We start from the raw sequence: 13,428 nt of genomic DNA, 5'->3' as shown, positions 1-13,428 counted from the left end.
CAAAGGCTTTGCTGAAGTCTAGAAAGACTACATCCACGGCGACACCTGCATCCAATGCTTTTGTGACCTGATCATAAAAGGCAATCAGGTTGGTCTGACTTGACCTGTCCCTAATTAAACCATGCTGGTTGCCCTTGAGCATCATCTCTGAAGCCGACCCATCACAGATGTGCTCCTTGAGGATCTTCTCCTTGAGGAGCAGGCTACACATGGCCAGAGAGGGCAAGCAGTATAGTGCTGGGACCCAGCAATAACCCAACCCCAGGGTACACGGGCTGAATGCAGAGCTTCACTGCGGCATCAGCATGTCAGAAGCACTTATTCATGTTGAAGTGGAGACTAACCTGTGTCAGGGCCCAGCAGCCCCAGGTCCCTGCCAGATACCTGGACCCAAGCTTCACTGCCCTCAATAAAAGTTGTCAAGAAACAGCTCTAAGAGGGAATTACTGAGTTGAATAGCTGGCTAAATGATGTGCATTTATAGTCAGCATGGCGATGCTTCTTGGGGCTGTATGCATCTGTACCAACTGACCTAGAGTGGTGGGTAATAGCATCCTTTGGATCCAATGAAGACCCTGGTGAAGGAATTTTACTTTGTGTTGAATGAAAAGCTAATATTCTTCTTGCTTTTAGCTGCTAAGTTATCTATTGCTCACATGTAAAAGGAATCACTTCCTCCTCCCACCAATACACACACTGAAATTGTGGTATGCTAAAGTATGGGACATCCTAGCAATAGACAAAAAGGATAGATATTTTTAAATATGGATTCTATTCCTAACCTAGTTAGAGGACAAAAATTCACCAGCCAGTTAACTAGTCTCTAGCTCAATTCTCTGAATATTAACAAATGTTGTATCTACACATATAATCTTTATAGTTTCATAGTTGGTAGGGTCAGAAGGGACCTGAGCAGATCATCTAGTCCAACCCCCTGCCATGGCAGGGAAGAGTACTGGGGTCAAACAACCCCAGCAAGGTATATGTCCAACCTCCTCTTAAAGACCCCCAGGGTAGAAGCCAGCACCACTTCTCTTGGAAGTTGGTTCCAGATCCTAGCTGCCCTGACTGTGAAGTAGCGCCTCCTGATGTCTAGCCTGAATCTACCCTCTGCCAGCTTGTGACCGTTATTCCTGGTCACTCCTGGTAGTGCTCGGGGGAACAGGGACTCCCCCAGTGCCTGCTGGTCCCCCCTGACTAGTTTGTAACAGGCCACGAGATCCCCCCCCTTAGCCTTCTCTTGTGGAGGCTGAACAGGTTCAGGTCCCGTAGCCTCTCCCCACAGGGCCTGCCCTGCTGCCTTGATCATGCGAGTGGCACTCCTCTGGACCCTCTCCATGTTGTCCACATCCCTCCTGAAATGCGGCATCCAGAACTGGACGCAGTGCTCCAGCTGCAGCCTGACCAGTGCTGCATAGAGTACTTATAGTGATACTAGAGGTGATTTTTCATAAAAATTGTGGTATATATATTATATCCTTTCTAAAAAGATTGTCTACCTCATGCAATTCTTGTGCAGTATTCCTACGGTAGAATTGTGTTTCTGTAGTTGCCTCAATAAATAAACAGTTCAAACAAGATCATGGAACATGAACACAACCTCCTGCCAGTGGTCAAGTACACTTGGTCAGCTGCCAAACGCTGAAGTCTTCAGCAAACTGTGGCTGGTTTCCACAGAGACTCCAGGAATGGTGGTGCTGTGACAGCAGGTGGCCAGGGTTTCCATGGAGAACAGCTCAAGCAGCACTGGCAGGGTGCACAGCTGGGCAGGGAGCCAATCCAGGGCTGGGATCTTGTGGTGGAAACAGCATGGTCCAGAGCTGGTGCAGAGGTGCTATCCGCAGCAAATCGCAGCTCTGCCTCAGCTCCAGCCCATGCTGTCACTGCCACAAGACCCCAGCCCTAGAGCGGCTCCCTGCCCAGCTGTGCACCCTGCCAGTGCTGCTTCTCCATGGAAACCCTGTCCCCCTGCTGTCACAGCCCCACCACTCCTGGAGTCTTGGTGGAAACTGGGCAGGGAGAGGCTGCTGGGAAATGGAGTCCACTGCAGGCCTGATCCAGCCCATGGGCCAGACTTTGCCTGCTGTTGGCCTGGAAGACTTCCAGGAGTATTCTGGGCATCTCAGTGAACTTTAAGTTGTCTAGTACGGCTGAGACAATTACAACAAAGGAGCTGGATCTCACAACTAGAATATTAAAAACTAATGGTTACAACAAAGACAAAATGGGGAAAATGAGGAGCTGGCAATTTTTTTTCAATGTAAAGTGTCATGGGGCAGGGTCCCAGGAGCAGCCGTGATCTCCCCTGGTGCCCCCTACCGTGTCAAGTTAGTGTCCATGCACCCTCGTTCTCGCCCAAGTCTTTGATGATAAAAGTATTAAGGGAGGCTGCCTTTTATCCTCCTTGTCACGGTACCCTTGACATACTCCAGCCTGTGTCCTGTCTATGGTGATTCTGTGCACTCCCGCCTCAAGGCCTACGCGTGGCTCCTACCTCCCCTGATACCATGCCCCAAGCCTCTCGGATGTTCCGGACGTTGTGCAGTCAATTACCACTGTTCGCCCTCGCGGACGCTCTCTGTCCTCTCTTTTATTACTGTCGCCCGCGCTACCCGTGGACGCTCCCAGGCCTCTCTAGGCCAAACCCACACCAGGCCCTTTTCGCTCGTGCACCCTCCCTGGGGCTTAGCCTCGCAATTGGGCTCAGGTGGCCGTCGCTGTGCCTGGCCCTGAATCCCCTCCTTGGGCCTTAATACAAGCCCCCTCTGGGGTTTCTCACCCTTGAGGCTCAGGTGACGTTAGCTGGGCCTGGCCCCCTAAATCCCCTCCTTGGGTCTTAAGGCATTTACAGCTCAGGTGGTCTCAGCTCTGCCTGGCCCTCAATCCCCCGTGCCTCTTTCACAGGTCTAGGGTCAATGCCCCCCCTCAATACTGTGCCCTCTCTGGCACCGGGGTCCCCACACCGCCATGGAGCCCCTCTGAGGCCTCCTCCAACCCCTACAGCCTTACCTGGTCCTCCGGTGTAACAACCAAAAGCAATAACATAAGCCAATCAGCTGCAACTCAAAAATAAGCCTCCTGACTAAAACACAAACTCTAAACCATCAGGCTATTTATCCTCCCCAAATCCCTACCAGGGCTTCCTCCACCTGGTCTCCTTGCATGGAAGCTGTTCTGGCCATCAGGCTTCTGTACTCTGCCTGCCTCAACAGAACTCTGACTTCCTCGGCTGCCAGAGGGGAACTGAGTCTGGCCTCAGCCTGGCTTGTTTATATAGGCAGGCCCTGCCCCCTTCTGGTCAGCTGACCAACCTGCAGTTGCCCCAGCAACCAGCACCTGTCCTTCTTTCTAGGAGCAAGGCACTTCAATGCCCTGTGACACAAAGTAATAGAGTTGCAGACAATTCAGCATCACTGGAATGCAAATGCTTCTGGATTAAAGTTCTAACCAGTGAAACTAGTATTGCTGGGTTGTGACAGACCAGCAAATCTCTCTGAAGAATAGGTCAAACTGTTTCTAAGCATATGTCCAAAACATACAGGATGAAAAGTCATGCTAACAAGAGGAGACTTCATTCTGTGGGACATTTGTTTACTGTCTTATGGGGCCAGTAACAAATTGTCTTAGTAATTAAAAAAAAAATTCCTAACCCAGGGTTATACACAACACTGAATCTCACTCTGACAGAGCATAACGTTAAATTAGTGGTTGACAGCATGACTTTTTGCAAACAAAATACAGCACCTACCAGTAACATGTACATTTGCAACATATATAGTAATATGTACCTTATTGTCCATTCTCCTCCTAGTCATAGGTTTTCACATCATATTTTTGTCTTATTTTTCCATATTTCACACTCCTAATTTATATTTATGTTCCCCATCTGTTATGTTGTGTGTTGCTATTTTTAATTGCAGCTTTCCTTTCTGCAAGCACTTGGGGTGGGCTTTCAATGAACATTTTCTATTTTCTCAATTGTGGATTTGTCCTTCTTGGCCATCTAGGAAACTCTTGCAGAACCCCTAGGTATCATACATATTTTTCAGTCTATGTTTTTCTTCTTTATCACTTTTGTTCATAATTTTTTCCAACATTAGAATCCCATACAGCACTGCAGATATATCTTATATTTGCTATGATGGAAACAGCATACCAGCTTAGTATCCTTACAAGTTTTTCTTCTTATTAAAAAGCAAAGGACATCTTAACCATTAACAGAAAACTGGGAATTAGTAAATACCCCACATAAATCTCTCCCTTCTCTCTGTACCATTTCTATCAGCCCTGCTTGAGGTCCCTTTCTCCCTCAGACTGTAACAGCCTTTATGCTGTTTCCTGCCACAACCTCCAATGTTTCATTCCCTGCCTGTTACTTCATGTATTCATAGCTTCTCACATAAGTTGATTTCTTGCTCTATGCAACCATAATTTATACAAAATTTCCATGATTTTTACTGACATGTACAGGATTGTACACAGTAGTAGTATATGTTACTACTCTACAGTGGTAGGGAAAGGTGGTACATTAATACCTTGTCTAACCTATAACACTGAACCTGGAATGTATAACCAGTTCTCCATTTAAGATAACAGTAAAAGTTAAGATGCTTTATGAAGAATAGCAGTATCCAAAAAAATCAAAACTCAGATGTGTCACCACACAAAATAAAAGGCACACTTGGGAATTGGAACTATACTCATGGCCATGGAGGGTTTTTCCTGAGTACTGTCTGAATAGAAAAAAAAACAAACAAAAAAACCCCAAAGAGGAAGGTGAAGGACCACACAAAAACACCTCTGGCAATGGCTGGATAAGCACATGACAGAAAAAAAGTTAGAGAAATCTGATTTATCTGAGAGAGGCTTGAAGCTGTGAGGAAAGGGCTCCTGTTTGAGTCCTTCTTTCAGGGAAGCAGGACTTTGCAATCCTGTCTGCTTACAAAGAATGTACATCAAAACCCCCCAAACTCCTTCTAACAGAAGTGATGTACAAAACCCAAAACTTTTGACTGGCTGTCCAGGTCCAGGGAGGATATTCTGTCTAAGAAATAGGCTGTGATTATGCAATTAAGGCTTATAGCTTTTGTATACCCAGAGCCACACACAACCACCTCACTTAAGAAAGCATGTAGCTTCACCCTTGATGAAGCCTTTTTAGGAATAATTTAGAGATCTTATTAACTGAAACATAAGGAATAGATGCCCAGGTTTCTACATATTTTTGTCTCCTCTCTTTTGCTCTACATAATCAAACTTCTGCTCTTTTTTCAGCAACAGCTCCAAGAACACTGTTTTTCTTTCCTTCTCCATAGCTGAACCTGTTCAGGTCTTGCTACATCTGATCTTCTTTCTCTTCTCCCATCTCCCAAATGCTGGTCTTCCTACCAGCTTTACAAAATTCAGCCACTGAATTTATCTTCCTTGTTTTTTCTTTGGGCTCATGTCTCTGTCCAGGGAAGTTTGAGAGATCTCTGGGCTCTATCTCCAGATTGGAGAGTCTGGTCAGGGCCCTGATACTGAACCTCTTTGAGAAAACCAGGATCTTCCTCCTTTTTTGGACCACTTCTCATCTTCAGGTAACCTGGGTTGCATCCAAATAAGGAGAGAAAAAAACTTGACCCCAACCCATTGAAACATCAGACTTACTGCCCCCTCACTCCAACAGGATCTGCCACCACCATCCAAGCACAGCTGTGACGAGGAAGAAACAGCAAGGCTCTCCACACGTTCTCATTCATTTGATGAGGTGAGGTAGGGTACCCCCATATACAGGACCACATCATATCAGGAGAAAGAACTACTGTTCTTTTAAAAATGTGTTTGGTTGTAAATAAACGCTGCCCAAGTTAAAGTACCAAACTTATGAGACACTTAAATTATTCTGGAGGGCAGAAGCAAACCCTCTCACTTTGTCCTAGAGATGGCAACTGAATGTAAACAAGGAGAGGTTTAACGGTCTCCTCAATAAGTGGTTAATTTGCTCATACCTTCATGCAAAAGGGAAATTTCTCTTTCCCCACCATGTTCAACTCCTTAATGTAACCACGTCCCCTTGGTAAGGATGCTTACATCTTGAAGTCATGTTTCTCCTTACATCTCATACAGAACAGTATCTGTGAAGGCAGCTAGGCCGGGAGTATGAGAGGATCAACTAAAGCAGTGTTCTGACCTAATCAATCCTGTGGTTTGGTTGCAGGGGTTTGTGTTTGCACCTGCACTTGGGCCAAGCAGCAAGGAACTGCACAGAGGCTAGGAGCTGCACCAGTACTGCAGCCAGGGATGGGAAGAAGCAGTGGCAAAGAAAAACTGTGGTGGTGGGGACTAGGTCAGAAAACTTGTCTGCCTTGTACCTGAACCAGGCTGTTCACTGAGCAAGAGAGTAGTGTCTGTCACCATTTGTCTATGAAGTCCAAATCCAGATTCAGCTGCCACAAAAAAAACAGATAAATCCTGTAACGGTTGTTTCAGTGGGTTTTATTTAATTCTACATTTCATGAGTTGGTTTGGATCTCCATGCTTCCCATCACCAACAGGAGAGAAAAACCCAACTGCAAAAAGGAAGGAAGGGTGACTGTCACATAAGTACAGGTTGGATGGAGCCATCCTTCCCCATGAGCTCACAGATGCTTCCTCCTTCCTGCAATGCATTTCCCATTCCTAGGGGATTAGCCCTGGAGATGAATAAGAAACTCAGGCTGGCTCTAAATACTCCCCTACTCCCTACAGCAGAGACCATTTGATGCTAGAAGGAACTACTGAACAGGGCAGGGCAGGGCGGATGTAAAAAGATCTAACTTCTCAACCAAACCACCAGATTAAAAGATGGTCTGACTCCCTGTCACTCCTGAAGGAGACAACTAGGAAAGAAGAAGTCACAGACCTGTAAAGTTAGGGAAGACTTGTTTTCTTCCCTTTCCGCATCTCTACATCTCATTTCCTGAAGGAAAGATGTACACAATGAGTTCTGAGAGGGCTGAAGGGAAGATGGGGAAATCAAGTAAACATCCCAGCCCCTGAAAATCTAGGAGCTACCCAGCTACTCTCATTCCTTCCATTTCAGAAATCTGTTTTTGAATAGCACAAACAGAGGACCTCCCATAGGAATTTGGAGGCAGCAGGGGATACAGAACACACAGGAACTGTTATGAGGGCCCAAACCATTCAGAGGTGGCCCTAAGCACAAGGAGGACAAGACTCCTCCCCCAGTCAAGGTCCCAGGGGCTGGGGAAGCAGCAGTAAGACCATGGCAGGGAAGAAGGGAGCTCTTGCAGCATCAAGGGCTCAGAGGATTTTACTTTTTTTTCCTCTCCTGGGAACAACGAGGGCAGAACCTGGTAGGAAGGGGAAAAAGGAAGCAGACATTAAAATGTGACAGAGATCCTCCAAGAAAAGATTCCATTTGACCCTCTCTAGCAGCCCCAAGATCCATGTACATATGATCCCCAATTAATCTTCAATGGGATCACTTCTAAATACCCTACTCAGGGCTTTCCCTCTCCAGAAACTCATGAGATCCCCTTATCCCTTTAGTACCTGCAGTGTCCTTGCTTTCAGAATGCACTCACCATTTTCCTCTTGGCTTTGTCGTCAGGCCCACACAAGCAAAATGGAACCATTCAATGGAGCACTGGTAGGGGCAGAAAGCAAGAAGTCATTCATAAAGGGGAACTTCCATCCTTGACATGTAATTTAGGGGCTACCAAAGGCCCCTTGATCATTTAATTATAAGGCTTCCCTGACAAATCTGTAAAAGAGACCATGTTAATGTGCAACACAGAACAGGGGATAGAGAAACATGCCTAATTTCTATGTTGTTATGAAGCTTCCCTCCTTCCTGGTCCCAAGTTCAACCAGCACAAAAGTTGGTTCCTCTAAGGGTCCTCCCCAAATTCATGATCCTTCTTAATTCCCCTTGATAAGTATCTCCCTCCCCTCTCCATCCCACTATTTGGAGATGGGTTACAGCGTTGCTGCAGCCATGATACTCCAGAAAGTGTATAAGAGGACCCAAGAAAAGGCAGTGTGTGCCCAAAAACTTGTCACCTCTCCTCCAAGTATACAGTTGGTCTGATAAAAGATATCACCACAGAAAACCCTGCTTCTCATACTATTTGGAGATACACCCTTACAATGTTGTTGATTCAGGCATGCATCAGATTCACACAGAGCCAGATTCCCACCATGAGGGTCTCTCACTAATCCCTTCTCACTTATTCACACCAAATACAGGTCTCTTACATCCGGATTGTCACAGCCAATCATTTCTCCGTAGGAGACTTGGTGACAGAGGCAGTAGGTAGGTTCATTGGGGTCCACGGGCATATCCAGCACATCTGAGGGGTGCACATTTCCAAAAGTCACTGAGGGCATCCCATACTCTGTGCTTCTGCAGGGGGAAAGGGGAATCAGGTCAGCAGGGTCACCAGGAAAGGGCTGCATCACCTATCCCTAAGATCCTACACGTACACCCACAAATCCACTATCTTGGGGTCCTGTCCCCACAGGAAAGCTCCAATTATCCAGACCTTTTCTCCTGCAGCCAGGAAAAAGGAGATTACTTCCATTAGGAGTTCCTGCAGCTATACCAAGGCTCTTGCTTTCACTTCCCCAGGGCAGGGAAGAGGTAGTGGAATGATTAACCCCTGGTCTGAACCCATAGAGTGGCAGGACATTGGGCAGGAACTGACCGATTAAGCTGATTTGAAATAAGCAAGCTGGAATGGTCTTTCTCCCTCATTCACACCAGATGCAGTCTTTTACACCCATGTTGTAACATCCAGTCTATCTGAATTGCAATGCTGTACCCAACCTCCTGGGTCTCCCCATCACTCACGTGCGGACAAGTTTCAACTTTTTCTGAGCCGTCTTTGGTGCTTCCTCATCAGAGTTCTTTCCCTTGGAGCGAGCACGGGCAGCTTTTTTCTCTTTCTGGGCCCGGCCCTCTGGTAGGAACAGGAAAAGAGAAAAATTAAGCCCGCTAGCAAGAGATATCTATAAGCAGTCCCTTTTAGTACACTAAGACACCCACCCCTTTATTGTCTTTGGGTCACATGCCCCATCATCTCTTCTGGGACACCCCACATAAACCTCCCTCCCCCCATCTCTCTGGGCCATCTCTTTATCAGCCTTACTTGAGGTGTCTCTCCCCCTCAAACTGTAACAGCCTTTGTGCTGTTTCCTGCCACGCCCTCCAAGGCTTCATTCCATGCCTGTTACTTCTGTGGTCCTTTGCCCCCTGCCTTCAGCCCCCAGTGGTAGGGGACTCACTCTTCTTGCCCTTGCTGGAGGAGCTGTCATAATCACTTGACTCAATCTGTTTTTCCTTCAGGTCAGCCTCAAAACGGGCAAGGTCAGTGTCCAGCCGCCGGATGTGCTTGTCCACCTGTTTAGGCAACAATGAGCAACAGTGTTATCAGAGCACAGAATCCCAGGGGACCCAGACAATAGAGCAGAAACAACTTGGACAAAGAGCAGAGATCAGTCACCAAGGAAGCCGGGGATTCCCAACAGAACCAGGGTTCTCGAGGTACTCCTTGAATCAGGAATACAAATCACTGGGTCATGATTTTCAGCCCTTCAGACTGTAGCCACCTTGTACTCCCCAACACTCTTCTTCTTACCATTTCGTAGGTCTGCATGGCAAGCTGAACCTTGTCATCCCCAAACTCTTTGCATTTTCCGTAGGCTTCCTGGATTTGCTTGAGAAGCCCCAATTTTTCCTCTGAGGACAGAGTCCGCGCATTGCTGATATACTCTGTGGCCAGTTTATCAATCTCTGACTTGAGGTCTGAAAAAAAACCAAGCTCACTGTCAACAATAATCACAATGTCTTCTCCTAGGACAGGCAGAAAAAGCCTGCCACTACAGTGGATATAAGGGAAAGAAAAGCTAACCAGTGGAAGCTTCCTACTTTGTCACAGCATGCAACTCTGGGTCTCATCTCAGACACTCACCTTCTGTTCGTTGGTCCAGATCTCGCATAAGCTGGAAGTTTCTCTGCAATTCAAATGGTAGGTTCTCAATGCCTGAAGAGAGAGGAGGACACATGGAGGGGTCAGGCTGTCTAGGACACAGAGTTAATAAACACAAATTCCATCAAGTAGAGAGCAGCATTGACACAAACATGCTAGTCAGTTCATTATACTAGAAGATGTATATCCCAAAACTCAACTTTTTCTTTTATCTTGCATTTTTAATATAGTGATGTTTTTTAAGCCAACATCTCAAAACAAAGGCTGTTCCCTACTGATCCATCCAAAAGGTGGATGGACATAGATATCCCCACTAGAGAGACAGGAAGATTGAAGAAAAGATGAGAAGAGACTTGTGCTAGGTCAAGTAAAATCACAAAGCTGGAAACAAGTACAAGAATCTTATCTCCCAGTCCCATGTTCTTTGTTCTGGCCTGCTGCAACCTAATTTATTTCAGCCTAGTCGGTTTAGCACCTTAAAACACAACTGTAACCATGAACCGCTTTTACAGATTGGCAGCAAGGCTCAGAATGGATCATTCAAAATCAGAGATCAGCAATTCATTCCCAATGTATCTTCTTGCTATTTTATTCACAGCCATGGGGTCCTTTCAGACTTACCCTACTGGAGGGTTAGCCAACCTTGGCCCATGTGCCACAAATGGAATGCAGCAGGCTGGGGAAGGAAACAGGCAACACAGGGCAAAAAGAAGAAAGCAAAGCAGCAGATTGGGAAGGTGAGGGGATCACAGTGGGATTCAGGGAGGTTTGGGGGCTAATTTGTGGCAGGCTTGCCAAAAAGGTTGACCCCTCACTTGACTTCTGGATGCACAAATGGCCATACCAGCAAAAAGTGCCTGCTTTCTTCTTGGCCACACCCTGTCCAATCAAGTCAGATCTGACCACACTGAGTTAAGAACTCATGACTTCCAAGCTTGATTATTGCAATTCACATGCCCTGGTAAAACTCCAGTTAGGGCTCCAGCTGAGTTCTCATCTATCCTTCTAGTCAAGGGTAAGGGCCCAAGCAGGGGCAGATGCATCCTGGAGATCAATATGTAGCAGCAGGGCTTTGGCTTCTTTGACCATGGTTGCTGAGCTGATGGGGTCTACCTACCAAAGAGGAGGAAAAGTAACTTTGCTCATAGACTCATTAACCTAGTGTTTTAAATTAGATTTGACTGGAGCTAGTAACAAAAGCCCATAGGTAAATAAAAAGCAGGCTGATCAGTACAAAGACCTCAGAACAGAAGGGAACACAGGAAATCATAATCAAGTTGCAAATAGGACAGTAGTGGGACAATCTGTCAAGTCAGGAGTTGGCAACTTACAGTCCATGGACTAAATCCATCCTGTGGAACCACTGGAGGCAGCTTGTGGACTCAGGGGATTCTGGTGGTGGAGTGGAGTGGAACCACAGTGGAGGAGGGCAAGGGGGTTCACAGGTGCCACAACTGGGTGACAGGGAAAGTGGCAGCTACAGCTGAGCCCTAGCACTGACCTACCTCAGACTCAAGCAGGGTTATTCTGGGCTGCTGCCAGAAAGAAGTCTGCCAAATTCTGTATTAAGTAATCTCAAATGCAAATGGAAAGATATATGGAGAATAACTGGGAAGAGTTGGAAGTCCTAGCACACACAAAATGATGGTCTCACTGAGTTAAGTGACACTTAGTGGGACAGTTCATAGGACCAGAATATGGATGGGTATACCTTTTCTGGAAGAACGGGAAAGGAAAAGGGGATGATATACTGCCTTGCATATCTAGAGACGTGCACGTGTTCTGAGGTCCAGAACAAAGTAAGAACTGGACCTGTTGAAAGTCTTTGGGCCAAAATAAAAAGGGGAAAACAGCAAGGGATGTCATTGTAAATATCTATTAGAGAGCACCAAACTAGCAGATGGACAAAACTTTTTTTTTAAATGAGTACCTGAGATTATCCAAATCACAGTACCTGGTGGTAAAAGGACCTTTTAATTACCATGCAACTAGCTGGAAATTTCACACAGCAGAGCACAGACAAGTCCATCAAGTTTCAGATTTTGTTGGGGACAACTTTTTGGTACACATGGTGCAGAAACCAACAAGGGTGGGCATTCTTAATTTGCTGCTTGATTTGCTGAATGGGGAGCAACTGGTTGAGAATCTGAAGGTGAATGTGATGAATCATGAAATGTTAGAGTTCATACCAATGACAGTACAGAAGAAGGAGGGACTTCACAAAAGCTGACTAACAAGGTAGACCAGAACCAATGGGAGGTAGTGTAACAATCTGAAGGCTAATAAAGAATCTTAAGTATGCGGGTGTAAAGATCGGAGAAAAGGCACAGGCACAAAATGAGATAAAGCTAGCAAGAGACGGGAGAGAGAGAGAAAAAAAAACACCATTTGTCCTAAGCAAAAAGACAAATAAAGAAAGCATAGCCAACTTCAGTACGACTTTTGACATTGTCACCCATGACATTTTCATGAACAAACTAAGATATGGTCTAGACAGAATAATCAGTAGCAACAGCTGACGGTTGTGCTTTGTCGAACAACCTTAGAGGGAAATGACACACAAACAGTGGCACAGGACACTCAAACTCAGGAATCCTGGATTCTACTGCAAGTTCTAGGAAGGGGTATGTTCAAGTGGTTACAGGGCTTTCCCTGTCAACTGCCCTTTGTTCTTGACTCCTGCAAACAAACTGTTTGCCTCTGTTCCCTGTCTCTCTATGCAGCCTGTCCCTCCCAATACTTGTCTCAGCTACTATTCCACAGCCTTTCTGCCCCCCACTGTCTCTGTTCCTCTGGTACCTACTTTTTCTCCCTACAGCCTCCATGTATCCCACCTATTATTCCTCACCCCTGCTGCACTTAGTCTAGCTGATTTATCCCTCTCATTACAGGACCCCAGCCTGTGGAGAACTGAGATTAGAGAAGAAAAACATTTCTCATTCCTAGTGCATGGTGTCCCCTGACTGCTAGAAGCAGCAGTCACAGCAGCAGTTGTGTTCAGTTCTTGTAAACTAGTGGTAGAGCATGCTCAGTACAGAAAGACTTCAGATAATTTAGCAGCCGCTCTTTTAAAAACAACAACCACCAAACAAACAAAAAAACCCAACCCTCTAACCAAGAAGGTTCAAGTGATGATTTTCAGAGTTCAGGAACTAGTAAAATTTAGGCAAATCTATGTTAATTTTTAACACAGCAAAACAGAGTCAGTTCTGTTCTTGCCCGATGCTTTGCAATATCTCTTTACCAAAGAACTTAAGGAAAACGTAACATTATTTCTAGTAAAGCTGCAGACAATTCCAAAATTGAAGAAGTAGTAAAAAATGATGAGGACAAGTAATTTCCTCAAGCTGATCCGGACCTACTGAGCATGTTCAAACGAGCCTGTATGTGCCTCTTGCAGCGTCTCAAACCCCTCTGAGACACTGCAAGAGGCACTTGCAGGAACAAAAAAAAA

The 13,428-nt window shown here is 45.9% G+C and overlaps 1 protein-coding gene across 1 annotated transcript in view; it reads right to left on the bottom strand.

Moving 5' to 3' along the window:
- Positions 1-6,456: 6,456 nt before the first annotated feature.
- ING4 (inhibitor of growth family member 4) overlaps positions 6,457-13,428 on the bottom strand; it is a 25,080-nt gene continuing 18,108 nt past the window's right edge. The window contains exons 2-8 of the mRNA XM_019548930.1: positions 9,957-10,028; positions 9,624-9,790; positions 9,271-9,385; positions 8,837-8,945; positions 8,242-8,389; positions 7,569-7,630; positions 6,457-7,334 (exon numbers count right to left, since the gene is read on the bottom strand). Of these exons, the coding sequence (XP_019404475.1) occupies positions 7,295-7,334; positions 7,569-7,630; positions 8,242-8,389; positions 8,837-8,945; positions 9,271-9,385; positions 9,624-9,790; positions 9,957-10,028 (713 nt within the window). The 3' untranslated portion in view covers positions 6,457-7,294. The remainder of the gene's footprint in view (positions 7,335-7,568; positions 7,631-8,241; positions 8,390-8,836; positions 8,946-9,270; positions 9,386-9,623; positions 9,791-9,956; positions 10,029-13,428) is intronic.

This window comes from Crocodylus porosus, unplaced genomic scaffold, assembly GCF_001723895.1.
Source record: "Crocodylus porosus isolate Cpor-Errol unplaced genomic scaffold, CroPor_comp1, whole genome shotgun sequence".
NCBI classification, from domain to species: domain Eukaryota; kingdom Metazoa; phylum Chordata; order Crocodylia; family Crocodylidae; genus Crocodylus; species Crocodylus porosus.
The sequence above is the reverse complement of the archived record's forward strand: the minus strand, read 5'-3'. Positions and strand labels throughout refer to the sequence as shown.